The sequence below is a fragment of the Rattus norvegicus genome, chromosome 19 (assembly GCF_021556685.1).
Source record: "Rattus norvegicus strain SHRSP/BbbUtx chromosome 19, alternate assembly SHRSP_T2T, whole genome shotgun sequence".
NCBI lineage: Eukaryota > Metazoa > Chordata > Mammalia > Rodentia > Muridae > Rattus > Rattus norvegicus.
In genome coordinates, this window is record NC_141552.1 from 10,370,133 (window position 1) to 10,392,462 (window position 22,330).

The following is a 22,330-nucleotide window of genomic DNA, read 5'->3' on the forward strand; positions in this document are numbered from 1 at the left end:
GATTTTGTGTCAGCTTGATACAATCCAAGAGGAGGGAAGTTGGCTTGAGAAAATGCCCCCCCCCCCCCGTAAGATTGGCGAAGGCAAGCCTGCAGAGCATTTTCTTAGTGATTGATGGGGGAGGGCCCCACCCATTGTGGGCGGTGCCACCCCTGAACTAGTGGTCCTGGGTTCTACAAGAGAGCAGGCTGAGCAAGCCAGTAAGCAGCCCTGCATCGGCTCCTGCCTCCAGGTCTCTGCCCTGCTTGAGTTCCGGTCCTGACTTCCTTCAGGGATGAACAATGATGTGGAAGCAAAAACCAAATAAACCCTTTTCCTCCCCAGTTTGCTTTTGCACAAAGGTCTATGCACGTGACTCCTCATGTCTGTGCAGGGGAAAAGGTTTTCAGGGCACACACAGCAGTGAAATCCAGTATCACCCCTCATCCCAAAGTCAAGCCTCTCTGCACAAGACTTTGAGTGTTCTCAAATAGTTCTTCAAAGTGGATACCTGTACACCCTCTAGGACAGAGAAGGAGCCACTGTTCAGCCCTCTCCAGGTTCTAGATTGTCAGTTGCTACCTGCCGTGCTGGTTGGTTCCAGGGACTTGCGTTTGCACAACTACACCAGAAAAGCCCGCTACCGCTACCGAGTAGCTCCATTCCTGGTCCCCAAACCATTTCGTATTTTTAGCTCCCTAATATCTGGGATTAGCGTGTACCACTAGACTAGTTTTTGTTTCATTTTGTTTTGTTTGTCGTGTAGACAAGGTCTCATGTGCCCCTGGCTAACCTGGAATTCCCTATGTAGCTCAAGATAATCTGAATTCATTCTCCTGGCCTCTGGCGGGGTTTACAGTCACATGCTTCTCTGCCCGACTTAGGTAGTGTTAGCTAGTTAGTTAGTTAGTTTTGAGACACCCTGTAGGTGTCTCACCCTGTAGCCCAAACAATCCTGGAATTCATTATATAAGCAGGCTAGCCTTGGATTTTCAGTCGTCCCCTCTCCTGCACTTGCTCGTTTTTCGTTATCTGTTTAGAAAGGAACCCGCCTGCAGTCCAGGAAATGACTCCACTCCACTCTCCTACACTGCGTACCCCGAGGCGGGTAGAACTCCCAAGGACGCTTATTCACAGAGACCTGCCCAAACACCAGCACACTAGGGGTTCTTCACGATCTCTATCCAGAGCAAACAGGCGAACCGAGGGTTAAGGGGCGGGGCCTCTTCGAGGGGCGGGGCCTCGGGCGGAGCGGGGTCGGGCTTCGCGCACCTGTAGGTTCTGTCTAGGGATCCGCTGTCGCAGCCCCGGAGCAGCGCCGGGAGCGCGTCCCGAGCGTCGTAGGCTCGCGATCGCTATGGCGGAGTTCCCGTCGAAAGTGAGCACCAGGACCAGCAGCCCCGCGCAGGGCGTGGGAGCATCTGTGTCTGCGATGCGACCGGACCTGGGCTTTGTGCGCTCCGCCCTTGGGGTGCTCGCGCTTCTGCAGCTGGTGAGCGGGGTAGCTCGGGGACTGGATGGGGAACTCTCCGGGGACCCCCGGGACGCACACTTCCGAGATCGTCTGGAACCTTGCACCCTGGGACGGTCGTGTGACAGCCCTGCGAGCACAGCATGACTCCTATGGAGGGGACCTACACACCCTACTCGGGTGGTTCCCGCGGCGACGCCGCAGCTGAGATTGCAGCTCACTACAGTCCGCCAGTCTGTCCCTTTCCTTCTGCCCTGCCCCCTTCCCTCTAGGACCGTGCTCTGGCTTTCTCCGCCGGGCAAAGTCCACTGTCTGCCTCTTCACCCGGCTTTAGCCACTAAGTGCTTTGGCTCTGCAGCCCTCCTGGACAGGGCAGGACACCACATCGGTGGCCCTGACTCGCGCGCTCCCTCCATGGTACCTGCCCGGGGTCCGTGGACCAAATCTCCTTCCTTGGGCTGTGGAGATTGGCAAAGGCCAGAAACCACGTGCCTGCCGTCCCCGGTACTCATCAGGCCCCACTAGGTGCATCCTAAGATGTCAGCTATCTTTTTTATAGTATCTTCCTGGAAGGGTCTGGAGGCCTGTGGCTGCCTCTGGGGAGCCCTCTGCATTAACTGAGATCCACTGGCAGAGGAATAGGGTAGCACTGGAGGTGGCCGTCTCTGTCATCCCTCCAATGGGCACATGGAGCCAGGGTGCCAGGCCAAGCTAGGGAGTCGGGAGACCTGCAGTGAGACTAGGTCTTTCCTGCCCTCCAGGGGAGTGGCCATGTCCACCTAGGGCATGCTATCTTGGTTTCGAGATTTCTGATCTTCCTTAGTGAGCCTTCGCCCTTCGCCCTCACCCCCAACCCCGCGCCGTCTTCTCCCTGGGTTTGTTTAAGATTCTGATTCTTGGGCCCCACCCCAGGGAAAAATGTGAAACCGCACTTTAAATCTTCAATAGCGCACCAAGAAATTTGCATTTTAATGTCTTCTTCCGGAGTGGTTTTGGGCTACTGTTTGGTTTTGATGAGATCAGGGAAGATAGCTCGATGCCCTCTTCTGGGACCAATTTAACTCTGCAGCGTAGACACAGTCGACCCTGGAGTGTTGGGCTCTTGGCGATTGGCTTGTTTGTTTTATTTATTTTGTTTTATTCAATTCGTTTCTGTATTTTTTTATTTTCTTGAGACTGGGTCGCATATAGCCCAGATTGGTCTTGAATTCTCACTTAGCTATTGCTGGCTTCAAATTCCTTATGTAGGCGAGGCTAGCCTTGGACTAGATTTTCCCAAGTGTTGTAATTACTCTCGGGCGCCACCCGGCACCACTACTCCAGGGTCTGCAGCTGGTTTCTTTGAACCTCACACCCGAGAGTCAGCTTTGGGCTGTGGGCGGAGCTAAATGGTTTGTGAAAGGGACAGAGAGGAGAAAGGTCTAGGAGGGCTTCACTGAGGGGCTAGAAAGGCTAGCTTTTGAGCTGGGCCTTCAGTGGAATGCGAGGCTGGGGTAGTGCGGGCAATGCTGTGGGGACAGCAGACGGCTGAGTTGAGTGAGGTAGGGAAAGAAGGCCACAGGCTGAGCAGGAGATGAAGCATCTTTCTGGTCTGGCCAGGAGCCCAGCATTTTATGCATCTAGGGCCAGAACTGGGGTCTTGGTTATGTTGGTGGCCTTGGGAGGTTTTGGAGCATGAAGATGTCAGGGTGTGAAGTGATAGGTGCCCTTTACTCCCTACCTCCGTCCCTATATTCGTTCTACAGACCTCACTTGGAGACTATGCCAGCCGCTGGTTCCTAAGATGTTTCTGTGGCAACCTACTCCACTGGGGCCAAGAGTGGGGAGGGGCCAAGATAGGCACCATACCTGCTGGAAAGCCACAACTGGAGGCTGGCTAGGTGTTTTTTGTTTTTGTTTTTTGTTTGTTTGTTTGTTTGTTTGTTTGAAAGACTGGGTCTCTCCACATAGTTTTGGCTGTCTTGGAACTCACTTTATAGACCAGGCTGGCTTTGAATTAAGAGTTTTGGGATCAAAGGCATGCACCAGCATGGCCAAATTTGACTAGAATTTTCTTCTCTTAGCAGATGAGAAAACAGGCTCAGAAGTTTCTTTCTAATCACTCCCATCCTGGAGAGCTGTTTTCTGACCTCTCCGGCCCCTACTCATATTGGTTTGCTCTTACAGTGTGGGGTGTGACACTTTAGAGGAAGTGAGAGAGGCTCCATGCCTAGTGCCAGGCCCCTGGGGATCAGGAAAGGCTGCCTGGAGGAGGCGGTAAACTGAGGCCACTGGCTCTGTCTCCTAGGGTATAGAGAGTCCTGCAGTGGTAGAAAGATGGATGAATAGCAAGCCCAAGCTTCCGGAGCAAAACATAGTTCTTCGTTTAGCATGGTGGTTCGCCTGCAGAACCTGACATCTACAGACACCTGATGGTCTTTTTACTACTCCATAACTTTGCCCACACCCATCTAGCTCCAGAAAGAATATCAGAGGGTGCTGTTAATTATTAAAACAGAAGTTAGTGTGTTTCTAAAGCCTGGCTTGAGAAAGCTAAGAAAAGACCTAATCTAGCAGGAAACCTGCAAGTTTAAAATGTTGGCTCCCAGCTGAGCTTCCTAGTAACGAAAGCGAGTCTTCGCAGCTATTGTCTAAACAGGCAGGTGAATTTGACCTGGAGACAACTTTTTGCTTTATGTTACAGTTCTTTGTGAGGCAAGGGAGAGGAAGGTGCTGACAGGCACCTGAGGTGCATCCCAATGAGTTTAGAAAAACTTTGAAGAGTGTGGGGGTGAAGTGCTCATATTTGTCTTTCCTTTCTTATTTTGTTTTTGTTTTTTGAGACAGGATTTCTCAGTGTAGCCCTACCTGTCCTGAAACTTGCTCCACAGACCAGGCTGGCCTCCAACTCACAGAAATCCTCCTGCCTGTGTGTTCCAAGTGCTGGGATTGAAGGTGTTCACAAGTACTGCCGGGCTCATATTTTTGCTACTTTTTAACACATGTCCCCTCCCCAGCTTTGGGACAAGGGATGATCTTACCTGGGACTTACTGATAAGCACAAAGGGACTTGAATAGAGTCACAGGACGGGGTTGGAGGGAAGACAGCAAAGCTACTGCCCATGGGTAGGACTTGCACTTAGAGCTGGCTGTTTGACGACTGACTCCATCAATGTCTCCTGCTGCCTTTAAATGAGGTTCTGGGGTTCCTAGATGACCTTGCAAGAGAAGGATGACCTCTTCCGGAAGGGGAGACTCAGCCAAGACTTTTGGGGAGGGCTTCCTGGAAGAGGTGAGCTCTTACGAGTCTGTCTAGATGATTGGGGTTTTAGAAGAGGGGTCTAGGGGTTGGGGATTTAGCTCAGTGGTAGAGCGCTTGCCTAGCAAGCGAAAGGCCCTGGGGAGGGCTTCCTGGAAGAGGTGAGCTCTTACGAGTCTGTCTAGATGATTGGGGTTTTAGAAGAGGGGTCTAGGGGTTGGGGATTTAGCTCAGTGGTAGAGCGCTTGCCTAGCAAGCGAAAGGCCCTGGGTTCGGACCCCAGCTCCGAAATAAAGAAAAAAAAAAAAAAAAAAAAAAAAAAAAAAAAGAAGGGTCTAGCAGGGTACAGTGGCAAACAGGGCCTGTAACCCCAGTGCCCCTGTGAGTGGAAGGCTAAAGCAGGAGGATCGAGAATTTGAGACTGGCCTGTTTAGCAGGGACAGGGATTAAGCCCTGGTGCCAGGATGTGGGGGGTACCTATATATTATGAACGATTTGAGGGAATGGGGGTGTTCACAGTGTGCCCTTCCTAGTCTTCCTCTTAGGATTGGGGTCAGCCACACAGTTCTATTTTTAGGTAAACAAACAGAGGCCTCTTCTATCACCGTAGTGTTTCTGTGTCTCTTTGAGAACACTGGCTGATTGTAAGCCTGGAAGCAGAGGCTTGGGTTCAAATCCAGACTCTGCTTCTTTCAACTTGGGATCTAAGAAAATTCTTGACTCCCTATCCCCCTCAACCTTATACCCCTATCTGTAGAACAGTAATGGTAGAGAAGTGGTGCCTGCCAAGAGCTTAGGATTCACTGGGCCCTAAAATCCTGGGGCTCTTAGGCAAGCTTGAATGATTCTAGGGACAAAGCTCATCTCTGAAAGCTTCGTCATCCTTCTCTTTTGGGGAACACGAGGAAGCTCATCCTGATGATTCTGGCTCTATGTCAGTCCCAGTAGGCAAGCTGGCTTCTCTCCATGGAGGGGCAGGATAAGGCCCAAAAGAGCTCTGGCTTCCAAGAAGGGCCTGCTGTGTTGCTGAGCAGATGTGAGCAGTGGGCGGGTGGAATTGGGAGGACAGAGTTGGGGGTTTCCTTAAGCACTGGTCTATGGTTCTTTGGTAGCCTCAGTCAAGCCTGCTGGTTCCTGTGCCAAAGCCACGAGTGCCCTGCATGGCTAATTCCCACCGCACTCCCACTCGCTGGTGGGCAAGAGTGTAATAACTGTGGGAATTCATTTGTAATCACTCAATTAGAAACAACAATTTATTCTCCTTTAAAAAACAGAAGCGAGCGGATGGAGCGCTGAGTTTGAGGCTAGCCTGATCTACAAGTCAGGTTCCAGGACAGTCTGAGGAAACCCAAGGCAAGCTCAAGGCAGGCCAGCCTGAGCTACATAGACCCTATCTCGAAAAAGGCGAATGAATACATAAACGTGCAGAGAGTGCTAAAGTTGGACCAAGCTCCGCTCCCTATGAGGGCAGCCATTTTGGAGCATTTGCAGTCCGCTTTCTATGCCTTTAAAAAGCACTGATGGCCCGCAGGGGTCGAGGGCCAGGGGCCAGGGGATGGGGCGGGATGGTGAAATGGCTCAGTAGGCAAAACCCTCTGCTACCAAGTGCAGTAGGAGACCAGAACTGACTCAGGCCACTCTCAGTCTGACCTCCATGAGGGCACCATGGCATGTGAACGCCCGCGCATGTGCACAAGCACACCCACGGCAGAATGAATAGAAGTGCAAGTTTAGAAAGCCCGCACTTTCCGGTGTTTGTCTGTTGTGAGCCAGTTACCCGTGCACCCCGCCACGGAGGGTCTGCTATGACTGTACAGCCTCTGCTCACTTGGCTACAGCTCAAGTTTTCAGCCACCATCGCATTTTTAAAACGTTTTGTTCTTTGAAAGCAAGCAAGCAAGCAAGCAGATGAAGAAACAAAGTCAGACCTAACAGCCAAATATCCCAGTGATACAAAAAAAAGATTGGTAAAATATGATCTTTTTCATTTCCGGCCAACCGCTTCTGTCCTCCTCACCAGTATATGTGTAGTGGGGCTGGTGTGTGTGTGTGTGTGTGTGTGTGTGTGTGTGTGTGTGTGTGCGCGCGCGCCCGCGCCCGCGCGTGCGTGTGTCTGATTGCACAGAACTCCAGCCCCATTTAAAAGCTGGGTGAGGCTGGCAGCGGTGGGCCATGCCTTTAATCCCAGCATTCCAGAGGCAGAGAGAGGCAGAAGGGGGTCTCCGTGAGTTGGAGATCAGCTTGGTCTACAGAGTGAGTTCCAGGACAGCCAGAGCCACACAGAGAAACCACAAAGACGTGTCTTACATCAGGGCACAGGAAGCTGTGTATTTTCTGTTTTTCCAAAGCCCTCATTTCCATATTTTTTATTTATTTATTTATTTTTTATGGCATTGGAGGCTAAAGAAGCTTGGCAACTAACTGCTCTACCCCTGAGCTCCAGGTCACTCACAGATTCTTCATTTCAAACGTTTACATTTTATTTATTTATTTATTTATTTTATCATTTATTGTTTATTTCATGCATGTGAGTACACTACCACTCTTCAGACACACCAGAAAAGGGCATCAGATCCCATTACAGATGGTTGTGAGCCACCATGTGGTTGCTGGGATTTGAACTCAGGACCTCTGGAAGAACAGTCAGTGCTCTTAACCACTGAGCCATCTCTCCAGCCCTATTTATTTATTTATTTATTTATTTATTTATTTATTTATTTAATGTGCATGGGTATTTTGCCTGCATGTGTGCCTTTGTGACACCTGCGTGCCTGGTGCCCAGGGAGGCCAGAAGAAATCTTCAGATCCCTTGGAACTGGAGTTACAGAGAGTGGTGAGGTGCAGTGTGGATGCTGGGATTCGAGTCTCCGTCCTCTGGAAGAGCAGCCAGTGCTCTTAACCACTGAGCCATCTCTCCAGCCTAGAGTCTCCATCTCAGCACAAGGAACATATTAGCCTCCTTGCTTCTGTAGCAATTCAAGGTGCAGCTGGCCCCTGAGCTGGACAGCCTGCCCCTTGGTTAACACACTCCGATTTCTATTCCTCTGCCATTTGCACCGGTCAGCACGAGTGTTCTGCATATGCCAATGACTTGTCTGTGTAACACATTTCTGAAAGTGGGTTTCCGGGGTCAGAGGGCACGGGCAGTGTGTGTTAGCACCCTACCCCACCCGGGCTGTTTACCTGCAGTTTTTACGCTGTTACATAGTTAACTGTTAGGTTGTGTTTAATTTTAACACGCTTACTCCCAGTTCTCTTCGTTATGTTTTTCAATTTGAGGTAGGGTGTCCCTAGTTGTCCAGGTTGGCTTTGAACTCTTTCTGTAGCTTAGGTTGGACCTGAACGTAAGTAGCTGAGAAGACAGGCCTGTGCCTCTCCGAGGAGACTGGCCTGTGTTACCACACCCTGCTGCACTTGGGATAGGGATGGGGCTTGCCAAGCGACCTCCATGGAGGTCACCCCTTTGCCCTATTTCCAATAGGTGCCTCCCCCAGCCACCCTGGCTGTCGATGCGATACACTTCTGGACGCACCCCAGTCTGATAGGCACAAATGGCGGGTTGGTATGTGGTGTTCGTCTGTCTCTGTCCTCCCGGGAGTGAGCATGACCTTTAAGGGAAAATGTCTCAGAGTCCTTTGTGTGTCCTCCATCTGTGAAACTGCCAGGCCTGGCCTCTGGCCTGATGCAGAAGTGCCAGGAGATTTTCAGGCAGTGTTTTCTGTTTTTATGTTTAGATTTATTTATTTATTTTCAATATTTTTCATTTTAGGTTTCTGAGGCTTGGCCGTGTAGCTGAGCCTGGCCTTGAACCCTGATCTTCCTCCTTTCATCTCCCAAATGGCTTCCAGGTGTCCCACCACACCCTCTCCTGATGTTTGTTTCAAAGTGTGAATTTTGTTGTTACGAGGGTCCCCACTTTTTTTTTTTTTTCCTGGCTTCTGGAAATTGAGGCAAGGTGAGACCTTTCCATAACTCAACATCATTAAGGTCTGTGTTGAGCTTGGCCATCTGTATTAACTACACCCAGACAGGACGTGCCAAGGAGACAGCTTCAGTGGCTTTCAGGCGGATTAACCTATAGGAATCACCTTTTCTCCATAAGGACATATTCTGAGACCTTAGATAGGGTTCTTCTGTACCTATGGAGCTGTGGCAAATTTAATTTATAATTGAACACAGCAAGAGATTGACAGTAACCATCGTAGCAGTGTACTTTTATGAAAAATTTGTAGTATGTATGAATAGGGCCAGGTGTAGGGGCATATGTGACTTTAATCCCAGAACTCAGGAGGGAGAGGCCGGTAGATATCTGAGCTTGAAGCCAGCTTGATCCACAGAGTGAACTCCAGGCTGTAGGAGACTGCATAGCGAGACCCTGTCTCAAAAACCAAAAACAGTATCTAAGTAATATGAGTTGTTATTTAAATGAAATGTTGTGCGTGCGTGTGTGTATGTGTGTGTGTGTGTGTGTGTGTGTGTGTGTGTGTTCGTGTACACAGGCAAGCCACTGCAAGAGTAAAGAGGCCAGACGACCACTTCTGGGGGTTGGCTCCCTCCTTCCACCCTGTGGCTCCCAGAGCTCAGACTCACTCTGTTGGTAGCGTCAGGAGCCTTACTCGCTGTGCCATCTCACTGGACCTGTGAATTAAAAGCCAGATGCACAGTGACCCATATTTCTAACCCCAGCTCTCGGGAAGTGAGGAAGAGCTATCAGACATTCAAGGCTATCCTCTTTTTAAAACTTTTTTTTTTTTTTTGGTTCTTTTTTTCGGAGCTGGGGACCGAACCCAGGGCCTTGCGCTTCCTAGGTAAGCGCTCTACCACTGAGCTAAATCCCCAGCCCCGGCTATCCTCTTTTATATGGTTGAGTTTGAGGCTACCTTCTGCTTCAGGAGTTCCTGCTTTCAAACAAACATGATTTTTTTTAATGTAATATTTTCTGACTGGGAATAACTGAGACCATACAAAACTGTGTTTTATTGAGGAGGGACAGTGGTGGGAGGGAACCCAGGATCTCTTCTCTCTACCTGTGGAATTTTAACCTTGCCACATACTGGTTGCAGTTAATTTTATGACTTCCATTGCAGTAGACAGCCCATGTCCTCCCACTTAACGGGGACTTACGTTTCACTTACTGTTAGCTTTACTGTTAGTCAGGTGAATATACAGATTCATTGCGGGGCCTATAAAGGAAATCTGGGTGCATTAATGCCAGGATATATGTCACAGTGAGCGAAGGTGCCTTACTGCTCTCAAGGGACCAAGTAGCAGTTCTATGTGTACTGAGGGCCAGGGCCAGGCCCAGGCTGTGCAGTCAGTGAGAGAGCCTGGGGCAGAATCAAGTATAACAATGGCTCTCAACCTTCCTAATGCTGTGACCCTTTAATACAGTTCCTTATGCTGTGGTGACCACAACCCCCCAACCACAACATTATTCCATTTCTACGTTACAACTGTGATTCTGCTACCGTTATGAATCGTAATGTAAAAATCTGATATGCAAGAGATCTACTATGGGACCCTCAAAGGGCGTCACAGACCACAAATTGAGAACTGCTAATGGGTAGCCTGTGGTCATTCATCTCCAGACACAAGGCAGCCCCCTGTCTGAGTCCGGGATTGTATGTATATAGATGGTGCCTGACTGCTACACAGGGGGCCACTCTTGAGAACTTTGCCATGTATAACACTTTTTCATTTTATCGTTACATTGTATTTACTTAACTTTTTTTTTTTTTTTTTTTTGGTTCTTTTTTTCGGAGCTGGGGACCGAACCCAGGGCCTTGCGCTTCCTAGGTAAGCGCTCTACCACTGAGCTAAATCCCCAGCCCCATATTTACTTAACTTTTATTAGTTGAATTTTTTTTACGTGTATGTGTGCATGTGTGTGCACATGTGGAGGTCAGAGGACAACTTGTGGGAGGTGATTCTCTTTCTGCCATGTGGCTCTCAGTACAGGATTCAGGTCATCAGGGATGCTGGCAATACCTTTACCCAGAGCCATCATGCCAGTCCTACAGTACTTATTTCAAAAGATATAGCAAGTGGAGCCTATGCCCGTGGTCTCAGCTGTCAGGAGGTTAAGACTTGTGAGTTCAAGGTCAGCCTGGGCTACGTTAGGACATACCAGCCATCTTGAGTAAACCAAAATTAAAAAGTGGATAGCCATTCAGAATTCTTTCCAGGTAGGCGGCTGTGGTGCACACCTTTTTTTTTTTTTTTCTTTTTTTGTTCTTTTTTTTCGGAGCTGGGGACCAAACCCAGGGCCTTGCGCTTCCTAGGCAAGCGCTCTACCGCTGAGCTAAATCCCCAACCCCGGTGCACACCTTTAATCTCGGCACTCAGGGGGCAGAGGCAAGCAGATCTCTGTTGGGGTTTGAGGCCATCCTGGTGTACAGAGTGAGCTCCAGGGTTGCCAAGGCTACACAGAGAAACCCTATCTTGAAAAAAAAAAACAAACAAAAAGAATTCTTTCCAAATAAATAAAAGTGTTGGGAAGTGGGGAATCACACATAGTTTGCAGCTATGTCCAAAGCTGTGAGCGATGTGGCTGGCTATCAGGCCCAGAGAGGGAAGGCACTTTCTTCTGGCCACACAGCAGTGAGTGAGTGCTGTGAGTTTGGAACTGCTGGCTGGGTACCCTGGGTGTTTTTCCTAGTAATCTGTCAGCAGAAGGTGGCCTCTACTTCAGGAGGGGGCAGTTCACATTTGCAAAGTCTTCCTGCTCATCGGGCAGTTGCCATCTCCAGCGGTGGAGGCTGGACGATGGCCACCCTTCCCTTCGGAGCTGTGAACCTAGGTGGAGGCTGTTTTCCTTGGGAGGGAGAGCCAACCCACACACTGACAGAGCAGGGTTCCAGCCTTCGTTGCTGGGCAGGGTGACCTTCTCCTGTTTGCTCAGGAAGGAGAGGCAGGGTGACACACCATGGTCTCCAAGTGAGGACAAGGCCAAAGGTCAGGAGGGACCCGCCAAGTAGGCTATCAAGTCCCAGACTTGGGCCAGCACTTGGGCCAGCACTTTTGACTGTGGGCTGGATGATCTCTGACACCAGATGACTCTTTCCTTCTACCAACCTGGGCCTTGGATGTGGGGCATGGCGTGACACCACTCCTCCTGAGAGTGGAGATGGGAGAGATAATTTCAGGCCACATTCTGGGAATGCGGAAGGCTTTGCCCTGGGTGTGCAGCTAGATTCGTAGACTTTACGGGGCTAAGAGGCTCACAGGCTGTGGTGGCGCCTCAGCTCTGGCATCCAGACAGTAATATGTCCTCAAAGCACTGATTTCCAGGTGTCCCCACCTCCCAGGAGACAGTACTAAGAGAAAGGAAATCTACCCTTAGGCTGTCCTGCACCCCTTGTGAATGTCCTTAGGCCGGACTCTCATCGTCTAAAAGAGCTTCAGTTTTCCTTCTGTGGACTGGGTTGAGTGCTTCTCTTGGGAGAAATTTGGGTCCAGAGAGAGAGGAAGGCCCAGGGAGTTAGGGGGCTTGACCTGATGAATGCCAGGCTATGGTGGAAGCTGGAAGTTCAAGAGCTCTACCCGGGCCTTCTCGGGCAGAGTAAGAACTTCCTGAGATGTTCTTCTTCATGGCTGGAGGCATCCTAGTATTGGGGAGACCCAAGCAGACATTATGGGGACCCCCGGGGAAGAGCAAGGAGTGGGGCACGGATGGGTGCTGTATGTTTCTGGAACACTTTCAGACACACTGATGGGGTGCCAGAAGAAATGGAGGGAGGGGTTGGAGTCACAGCCCCCACATGCCTCACACACCAGGAGGTGATGACTGGAAGGAGATCTGCGTCATCTGCTGTATGGGGCCGCAGCTGGGGTTAAGTAGGAAGTAATGTGAGTTCATTCTGGGTAGATTTCCTTACTAAATAATAACAATAATACACTTAATTGTTTATTATTGGTGTTATTGCTGAACTAGGACCAAGTCTTGTGTAGGGCATGCTGGCTTCTGATGTATGGCAACCCTCTAGCCTTCGCCTCCCAAGTGCTGGGATTACAGGTCTGTACCACTTAGCATGGCTCAGCCATCAGCCTACGTGTGTGTGTGTGTGTGTGTGTGTAAACTCTTGTACCTCTGGGATTTAAACACTCTCTTCTGAGACCTACGACATGCAAATAGCAGGCTGCATAGGAAAACTGCGTTTGGAATTTGGAATACTGTGATGCTGGTCAAGGTCTAGGCAGACTCCCGCAGACCAGATCCAGTTGCCCATTACCCTGCTCTCTTCCTTGGACTTGAAACAGCCTGGCACAGAAGTGTCCCTGGGAAAGAGGACGCTGACAGAGTGACTCTGTGGTTCCTCCTGTGTCTGTTTCAGATAAAGGACAGGACAGCTTGGTGGCTTTGGGCTTCCTGGAGATCTGGACATGGTGCCGAACCCCCACATGTTCTAAAATGCTTCACATCCAGTACAGGAATTCCAAGGTGCCTCCCCAACCCACCTTTGGCACAGAAAAGAGTGGTGTGTGGTGCTGATATGGCCAGCCCAGGCGCCTGGAGCCTGGGTCTCTTGCTCCTTTGTGTCTTGTGACACAATGGGTGACTTCTTATCCCCATAAAGTCCCTTTCAGTGTAGGGAGAAGGGCCAGGATGAGAGTGGAGGTTGGGATGGGCCAGGCAATGCTAGGCCAAGCTATGAGTGTCCTCAGCTGCCTAGCTGTGCCCTGAGTGAGGGGGAAACCCCAGGAAAGATCACGTGGCCACTCTGGGCCTCAGTTTCCCTGTAGTGTAACGGAGGAGCAGTCACTGAGGGCTGTGAAAGACTCGGCACCACTACTCAATGTCAGAGGGTCCACACCTGCTCTTTTTCTTTCTCTCTGTGCTCACATGCACTCTCTCTAAAACATTTAGCTTAATTTCTAACATTCAAACACTGAAGATGTCACAAAATTAAAGAACAATTTCTAACATCCCTTCAGGACTTCGCAGCTCTGGACAGAGCCCTTGAGAGGCGTGCATAATTCTACCCAGCAGCCCTTAGCTCCTCGGGACTGGGTTTTTCACCAGCAACATGCGCTTCTATTCCAGAGGCCTGGCTCAGCCCCTTCTACAACCCGAATAGCCCATCTAGGAACCTTAGTGTCAACCTCCAGGCAGAGCTGCTTCCCCTTCCTGGAAGCGCCCTCACTCCATCCTTGCTTTCCTGTGATTTAACTACACCATATAACTACACCCTCCATGTTATGGCCCCCGGCACACCTGTCCCTGATCCCTTGCCCAATTAAAAAAAAAAACAAACAAAAAAACCCTACTTCATGTGTTCCAGATGAGGACATAGAACCAGAAAGGTTAGGTGAATCTCCCAAGAGCATACAGTGATTCATTCGACTTTGGTCCGACAATGTCTAGAAATCAGGGGTTGGTGGACACGGAGGTCAAGGTTACCCAGAATGCCATAGAGTTGCATCTTTTCCTAGAGTCCCACGTGACTCTGTCCCCCTCCCCTCTTCAGTTCCCTAATACTTCTAACGTGTAACTTTACCAGTGAGATCTTCCTCTGCCCTATGTCCCAAGACTTTCCTCCTTCTGGAACCCCACCCCTACCTGAATTTATCCCCACAGCACCCACCCCGTGAGCATGCGTATTTGGCCACTCCGTGAGCATGCGTATTTGGCCACCCTGTGAGCATGCGTATTTGACCAGTTCATGCTTTTGATCTGATGTGGGAGCACCTTGAAGGTCGGGTGCCCTGACACAGAAGTGCTACAGTAGAGGGTTCTGAAGAGAGGCACCCAGGGACAGGTCATGCTGCTGGGATATGTGAGCTACACGAGACACGTTCTGGACGTGGAGTTCTGGTCATGGGGTAAGGGAGTAGAATTAAGGACGCTGGCCTCATTCTCCACTCCCCGCTACCTGCTGCCTTTTGCCACCCCTGGAAGAGTGGTGTTTGGTGCTTTAGCTAGACGGAGATCTGTGACAGGTGCATTTCAGTGAGTCCCAGGAGGTCCTGAGGCTTCAGGAACCTCCCTCACAGGACCACACAGGTCAGTCAAGGGGTCAGCAAAATACCCAGGCTGATGGCTTAGGGACCAGGAGAAACCTGTTTGCTGGGTTCTAATAAAGGAACGGACCTTCCTTGTTCTAGGACAGAAACCAAGTCAGCTTCCTAGGCCTGGGGCCAAGCTCCACAACTCCACAGGAACACATATTCTCCTGCCTATCTTGTGCTTTATCTCTAGTGTGTGTTTACTGATCTGGAAATCAGGGGTGGAGTGGGATAGGGTGGGAACATGTTCTACAGCCCTGCCCTCAGAGGGGACTGACACGTTTTGCCTTATCCATCCCTCAGCAACTCCTTTCTTACAGCTATGACAAGGCAGAGCTGGCTAATTCACCTTTTACCTTCAGTGTACTGTATGCCTGCTGAGTGTTGACGGAAACTTGGCAAGACAGCCCAGAGAGAGGGTAATTGGGAGGTCACTAATCTAAGCCAGGGAGCCTCAGCTGTTTAACTGGTGACCCCTCCACTGAAGCCTGTGAGTGACAGCATTGTAAGTGGGCATGAATGTGAACATGCATGGGCCTTTTCTGGATTGTCATTTGGACGCCCTTTCTAATTTCCTTTCAGATACTAGGGAACAGCCGACCCACAGGCAGAGGGTTGGGAACCTGGAACGTACTTCACCTGATGGTCCCTAGGTGTTCCCCCTCTTCCCCTTCCCACGTCTCACCTGAGATGCTGCCGGAGATGTTATTCCAGGGCGTACTCATTCCTCTGACAGAAATGACCTCACCTAGCTCTGGGGGTTCATGGCCTTTCTAGTGTGTCTATTTCAGGCACGGTGATTTGGGGTGGGGAGTACAGGGTGTGTGAGGGCCAGGTGTGGTGCCACATACCTGTCATAGTGCTTGAGAAGCAGAAGTGTGAGTTCAAGGTCAGGCTGGACTAATGAGGCCATGCCAAGAAAGAGGTTGGAGGACAACTTTAAGGAAGTCAGTTCTTTCCTGCCACATAGGTTCTGGAGATCTAATACAGGTCGTCAGACTCGGTGGCGAGTGCCTTCACCTGCTGAGCCATCTCCCTGGCCCTTGAGTTGTAACAAAATGAGGGCTGGCTCCCAGTTTGGCATGTGACCACAGACTAGGAAGGCCTTGCTACACTGTCCCATCTTCTTCACTGTAAAGTGGGCACAAGGGCCAAACCCTGGGCGTGCTCGTGAGGGTCAGAGGCAAGAGCAGATGGAGGGGTGCTATGTGACATGGGATGTCTGGGGCTCGCCCTAGCTGGGGAGTGCAGGTACAGAGTCTTCTTTGGCTGGGGCATTGCTGGGCTCCTAGGCCTGCTCAGCTACGGGGTCCCTGTCATCATCCTGCAAGCACGTATTCCAAACCAAAGAAACTTCCTTGTGGTGGGGTGGTTTGAGAGAAGGTAGCTGGCAGAGCCCCAACTCCGAGTCCTGAGCCCTCGGGTGAGAACTGCTCTTTAGATCCCTCTGGACTTGCAAGAGGCCTGTCAGCAGAGTGGGTAGGCCAGGGGATGGGAATTTGTTTCCAAAGACCAGCATCCTAAGATCTGACTGAAAGTGGTCTCATCCTTGGGCTGGGGCCACCGGCTTCCACACTGCGCGGGCAGAGGGAGGAACAATCCTTCTGTGTCTAGCAACAGAGGCCTTCTCCAGAGCCACAGTAGACTTCCACACCCATGGTGGCAGAGTTCCAGACAAGAGGAGAGTGGGTATCCCCCAACCTAGATAGAGATCCTTGGCCAACCAAGAGGATGCTGGGGAGGCCTAGGACAGCCACGGAGTTGTACTTCCCTGGGTCTTCCCGGGGATCCTTGGGATGTGCCCCTGCAAGGAGTCTGTGTGTGGAACCCTCTGCGGTTGGTGTTTTGTGGCAGGACTCTGGGGGGAGAGACTACACAGGCTGACTGTTGCTCCCAGTGTAAAATTGAGCTTACTCCCAGGCCTCGAGGTCTGAGGTGGGTGCGATCCCTTCACTGTTACAAATGAGGTAAGGAAACAGACCAGTTAGTTGTGCAGGTGGAAGAGGAACGGGTTCTAAACAAAGCCCATGCCTTTAGGTTCAAAATACACAGTTAGGGATTTGGGAGTATCAGGCCACTCTACCCTCCAAGCTTCCCGGCATGGTTTACCTTCCCAAAGGTTCGTCCCTTCCACTGTGGGTTCTGTAGGGTAACCTCAGGGTGTCAGCTTTTCAAGCTTGGGCAATAAGTCCTATTACCTGCTGAGCCATCTCAAAGTGCTCCCTCCTTTTCTTTCTTTCTTTCTTTTTTTTTTTTTTTAAGATTTCTGTATGTGAGGGCACTGTCACTCTCTTCAGACACACTAGAAGAGGGCACTGGATTCCATTACAGATGGTTGTGAGCCACCATGTGGAGCAGTCAGTGCTCTTAACCACTGAGCTATCTACACATACACACACACACACACACACACACACACACACACACACACACCCCTCTTATTTTGAGACATGGGTTCACATGGCCAAAGACTGGCCTATGACCCCCTAGGTAGATGTTGGCCTTGAACTCATCTTGAGTCTCTTTTTCCTTCAGTGTTAGGACTGCAGGTATGAGCCTCCAAGACTGGCTTCCAGCAGGCGTGTTGTTGTTTTTCCCTGTGACAAAATCGAGACCCTGGTCTGCTGTGGGCGGTACTGACATATGCAGCATACACTGTATGGGAGAGACACTGTTCCTCCCTTGGGTGGTAGTATCTGGGGGACCTAGGGAAGAGCCTTTTGTCACACAGCATGGTGGGACTTGAAAAGGGGGAACAGTGGCCAGACAATATCCCCAGCACAGATGTAAACAGGCGCCAAGTCAAGATTTCTTTGAAGAAGCTGTTTTTAATTGTGCGTGCGTATGGGCGTGCTCCCTGCCACTGTGCACACACAGAGGTCTGGGGACAACTTCTGGAAGTCACTTTTCTCCTAATACCTGAGTTCCAGAATTGAACTCAGGTTGTCAGGCTTGTGGCAAACATTTTACCCTCTTAGCCATCTTGCAGGCCTAAGATACTTTTGAGTTAACAAGAAAGGAGGCCAAGGCCTGAGCCTCCAGCTGGCCCTGTTCGGCTCTGAGAAACTTGCCCATTTTTCCACAGGTGCTGGGGCTGCTGGTGTGGGCCTTGATTGCTGACACCCCATACCACCTGTATCCTGCCTACGGCTGGGTTATGTTTGTAGCTGTCTTCCTCTGGCTGGTAACAATTGTCTTCTTCATCATCTACCTGTTTCAACTGCACATGAAGTTGTATATGGTGCCCTGGCCGTTGGTGGTGAGTTGGGGCAGGGGCACTGGGTGGCTCCAGGCTGAGTCCTCTTGTCAGTGAGTGGCTAGGACAGGACCTCTTGACCTTCCATTAATGTGAAACAGAGGGTGTGTGTGTGTGTGTGTGTGTGTGTGTGTGTGTGTGTGTGTGGGTGTGTGGGTGTGGGTGTGGGTGTGGGTGTGTGGGTGGGTGTGTGGGTGTGTGGGTGTGTGGGTGTGTGGGTGGGTGGGTGGGTGGGTGTGTGGGTGGGTGGGTAGGGTTCCTCCTGCCTCTTAGTTACCTGAGGAGCTGGGATGGGGAAGTGTGGGGCCAGCAGTGAGGGGCTGTTGATGGCCCTGCAGATATCCTAGGGAGTCTTGGGATACTGTTCTGTCTTGAGGATGATCAGAATTTTGAGCTAGGAGATCTGGGTTTGTCAGTGCAAGCTGGGGCTTAGCATGGGTCCTAGCTTCCTCCAGGAGGCTCCGCCGATTTGGAGAGAAGGGTACTCCAGGTTTGTCTCAGGCCGGGCTCCTCTGACTACAGGAAGCACCCTAGCCAGACACAGAAAATGGCTGGCTTTTTTTTTTTCCTGCAACCCAGAAAACCCATGCAGCTGCATCTAAGCCTTTTAGTGAACACAGAGGCACATGATCGCAAGGCAAGCGAGGCTGGAACTGGGCAGCAGTTGTTTACAACTCAATGCCTGTTTAATGAGAGGAAACGTGAGTCATGCTCAGACAGAATGGGTTTGTTAGATCCTTGTATCACTAGCCAGAGCCAGGCAGGGTGTGCAGTGGTCGCTCATTGTACTTGGGTACAAGATTTGGGATTGAGGTGGTGGTGGCTGGACTCCCAGCTGAGGGCCTAGCCCCCTTCTGAATATCCCTGAGCCCCTAAAGAAGAATCCTGCAAAGCGGGAGACCTCGGTCTCCAGGGCAAGGAGGACATTGCAGCACAGCGCTCAATGGAGGCGGCCAGCTGCTGCTCTGTCTGGTGCTGCTGGGCTGAGCTGGGAGAGGAGCTGGGCGGTGACCCTTCTCTACTCAGAGTTGGAGACTGTCGACCTGTTGACCAGGCAAGATGGACTAGTGAACTGGGCCAAGAAGTTTCCAGAAAACTAACAAGTACCTGGCCCTGAGGAGCTGCCTCTGTCCAGCTTCAACCTTGAGAGGATGAGGCCCCTTGGTGCCAAGCCTTGAGGGCTTTTGTTTGTTGTACTGGTGGTGCTAGGGCTCAAATCCAGGACCTCATAAATGCAGAACAAACGCTTTACCACTGAGATCCATGCCCAGCCCTGGTTAGTTTTTTGGTTTGTTTGTTTTTTGATACAGTTTTGATGTGTAGGCCAGACTGACCTGGAATCCATGTCTTCCTGCCTTTGTGTTTGGACATGTTGGCTCCTGTAAGCTACTTTGCCCAGATTTGAGCGTTTTTTGTTTTGTTTTGTTTTGAGCTAGGCTTTCTCTGTAGCCCTGGCTGTCCTGGAACTCACTTTGTACACCAAGCTGGCCTCAAACTCAGAGATCGGCCTGCCTCTGTCTCCTGTGTGCTGGGTTCAAAGGCACGGGTCGCCACCACCACCCATCTTATTTGGTGTTTTGAGACAGTATCTCACTATATACACCAGGTTGGCCTCAGATTTGTGATCCTCCTGCCTCTGCCTCTTGAGATACTGGGATTACAGGTGTAGACCACGATGCCCGGAAGCCTTAAACATGTTTTCATATGAGATCTAATTTTAAATGTTGGCAATTAAAGAAATGCAAAGCACAAATAAATGGTTGGAGACCAGTTTGAAGACAAGAGCCATCACTGGGGGTATGGATCAGGCCCTGCTGCCAGCTGAAGGCTCACATCCAGGTGTCTGGATGCCTTGTATAGATTCCCTAGGGTCCTGGCCCTGGTATTTGCCCTCGAGTTTAGTGCAAGGGAATTGTAGATTTCTCCCACTGGGTAGAGGGATGTGAGGGCCAGACACAAGGCCAAGTGCTGATGTGGCCATAGGGAGAGCATGGACATGACGTGTGCCAGCTATGAGGTGGCCTGCATTTCTTTAGCTGGTTAGAGGTGGTGGCTTGTTGCAGTGGCACTGTCCTGCGCTGACACATCAGGCCTTCCCGCCAGGGCTTTCTGACTCAGCTCAAGGTGGCGATGTTCCCCATGGGTGTTTTACATCTTCCCTTCCTTTCCCCCACAGTTACTGGTCTTCTTTGTTGCTGCCACCGTCCTCTATATCACCGCCTTTGTCGCCTGTGCGGCGGCGGTCGATCTGACATCCCTGAGGGGCTCCCGACCGTACAACCAGCGCTCGGCTGCCTCTGTAAGTTCCCGGGGCTCCGGTCTTCTGCATGGCTTCCAGCCCAGGCCTCTGTGTGCTCATAGGCTCCTGAGTGGTCACTGGCTGGATGCTCAGTGGGCCTCAGTCTTCCTTAGTGAGTAAACAGCAGAACTCGAGGGAACACGAATGCTTGGGATCCACTGTGGATAGTCACGTCACGTGTCCCCTTGGGCTGGCTGTCAATCACTACACACATTCCATCTACATTTCTTTTATTTGTACTTTTATAAAAAAACCCAAACTTGGGGGCTGTGTCAAATGGCTATCCACACTCCATCCACAAGGCCCTGTTCACTTCTAGTGGCAGATCCTATAGGTTCTTTGTCAGCCAAGGAAACTGGAGTTGTGGTCATGTCCAGGACAGGGCAGCCTGTGCCTGGTGTCTTCCCTCTTCCTGAATATGGTTTAGTGAACTCCCTCTTGGGAACTGAGATCTAAGCCTCTGAAAGCGTATGTCACAGAGTACAAACTGGCTCAGAGAACTCCTGGGGGCTTTGAATATTATTACGGATTGTTTTTTTTTTCAATTCCGGTCCTGGAACCACAGGGCCTTGTGAGGCTGGGCAGCTCTACCTAAGCTGAATTCCAGCCCTGAATGTTACTCGTGGTTACTAGGTCCGTGGATACTAGGTGTATAAACCTACACCATGGTCACTCCTTCCAGAGAGCAGGGGAACACTCATGGCTGTCCCTGGCACCATCTGACATGTCTGACCTGTGTAGTTCTGTTGACCGTGACTCTTAGAACATAATGCCACGTGTGTGGCGTGTGTGGGTAGGCATAGTGGCTCAAGCTTTTATCCCCAAGTCCATCTGAGGAGACCCACTTGGTCTTGTGTCACCGTCCCCATGTGCTTCCCCGGCTCTCTCTGACTGACCACCTTGGCTTCTTTTCTCCCCTGCCAGTTCTTTGCTTGTCTGGTGATGATTGCCTACGGACTGAGTGCTTTCTTCAGCTTCCAGGCCTGGCGAGGAGTGGGCAGCAACGCGGCCACGAGTCAGATGGCTGGGGGCTACTCTTAAGCCAGCTATGCTGTGACCTAAGCCACGGCTGGGTCTTAGCACAGGGCCACCCCCAACCTTACCAGGCTTAAGCTCTCCAAGCACTCCTGAGGAACAGGCCCAAGCTGGCACAGATGGACAGCCAAGAGCCAGGAGCGGGGACATCCTCCTCACCTCCCTTATTCAGCAGAAGATGATGGGGTTGGGGGGCTCTTGTGGCTTTGCCTTGTCATCAGAGAACTTCAGTGTCCCAGGCTGGGCCACCCTGCTCACCAGCACTAAATGCACTAACAGACCTTCAGCCTCTGATCTGCCTAGTGTAAACCTAACAAGACAACACATGATCTACGTTCCAGAAGCTAAGCCCACCCCCAGGCTCTTCTGGTCCCACCTCCCCCTCCCCTACCGCACGCCAACCCATTGTCACCTGTAGAGAGACTTTTATAGAAGAGTTGGGATTTCGAGGACTGGACTATTTCAGTTGGTTTCAATAGTTTCCAAGACAGCAAGCCTCACCATGTCCCCTCCCTCACGTGGAACTCTTTCTCTCCCTTTGGGAGAGAGCATCCGTGCAGGGTGCTTCCCCCAGGCTGCTGATTAGACACAGGGGACTTCCAAGGAGGGAGAGAGGGAAGCAGGGCCTTGCCTGGTGAGTTGTCAGGGGGTTAATGGCGACTCTTATTTGGAATTATTATTTTTTACAATTTAAATAAAAATGGATGTGTCTGTTTGGAAAGGTGTTATCATTTGTGGTCCTAGATGCTTGCTAATGTATTGCTTTTTGGTCCTTTAAGAAAATGGTAACGGGATGAAGTTAGGACCACATAGTTGGGGTTTTGATATTGTGAGGAGGAGATCAAGCCTTGGCTCCTGGTCCCCGCTCACACCTGCCTTGGTTACTGTAAATATTCACAGTATCTGTTTTGAAGGTTTCAGGATGAAGCCCCAAGGAAAGCTTGGTTTAAGGAAGAATAGCCCATTTTGAGGCAGAGAGGAAAAGTAGACCCCTAGCAAGCCAGAGCTCTCACAGTCCCATCAGGTATCTCACGGCCCAACACAACG

The 22,330-nt window shown here is 50.8% G+C and overlaps 1 protein-coding gene across 2 annotated transcripts; it reads left to right on the top strand.

Moving 5' to 3' along the window:
* The first annotated feature begins 1,121 nt into the window (after positions 1–1,121).
* On the top strand, positions 1,122–22,004 carry Pllp (plasmolipin). 2 transcript variants are annotated; one of them, NM_022533.2, is made up of 4 exons: positions 1,122–1,471; positions 17,779–17,952; positions 20,126–20,248; positions 21,173–22,001. In NM_022533.2, the coding sequence occupies exons 1-4, from the start codon at positions 1,337–1,339 to the stop codon at positions 21,287–21,289; spliced, it is 549 nt and encodes a 182-aa protein (NP_071978.1). In that variant the 5' UTR covers positions 1,122–1,336; the 3' UTR covers positions 21,290–22,001. The 2 variants fall into 2 exon arrangements, with proteins under 2 accessions (NP_071978.1, XP_087451224.1); XM_087595098.1 differs by lacking the exon at positions 1,122–1,471 and adding an exon at positions 14,342–14,510 and having other exon boundaries at positions 21,173–22,004.
* Positions 22,005–22,330: the final 326 nt, after the last annotated feature.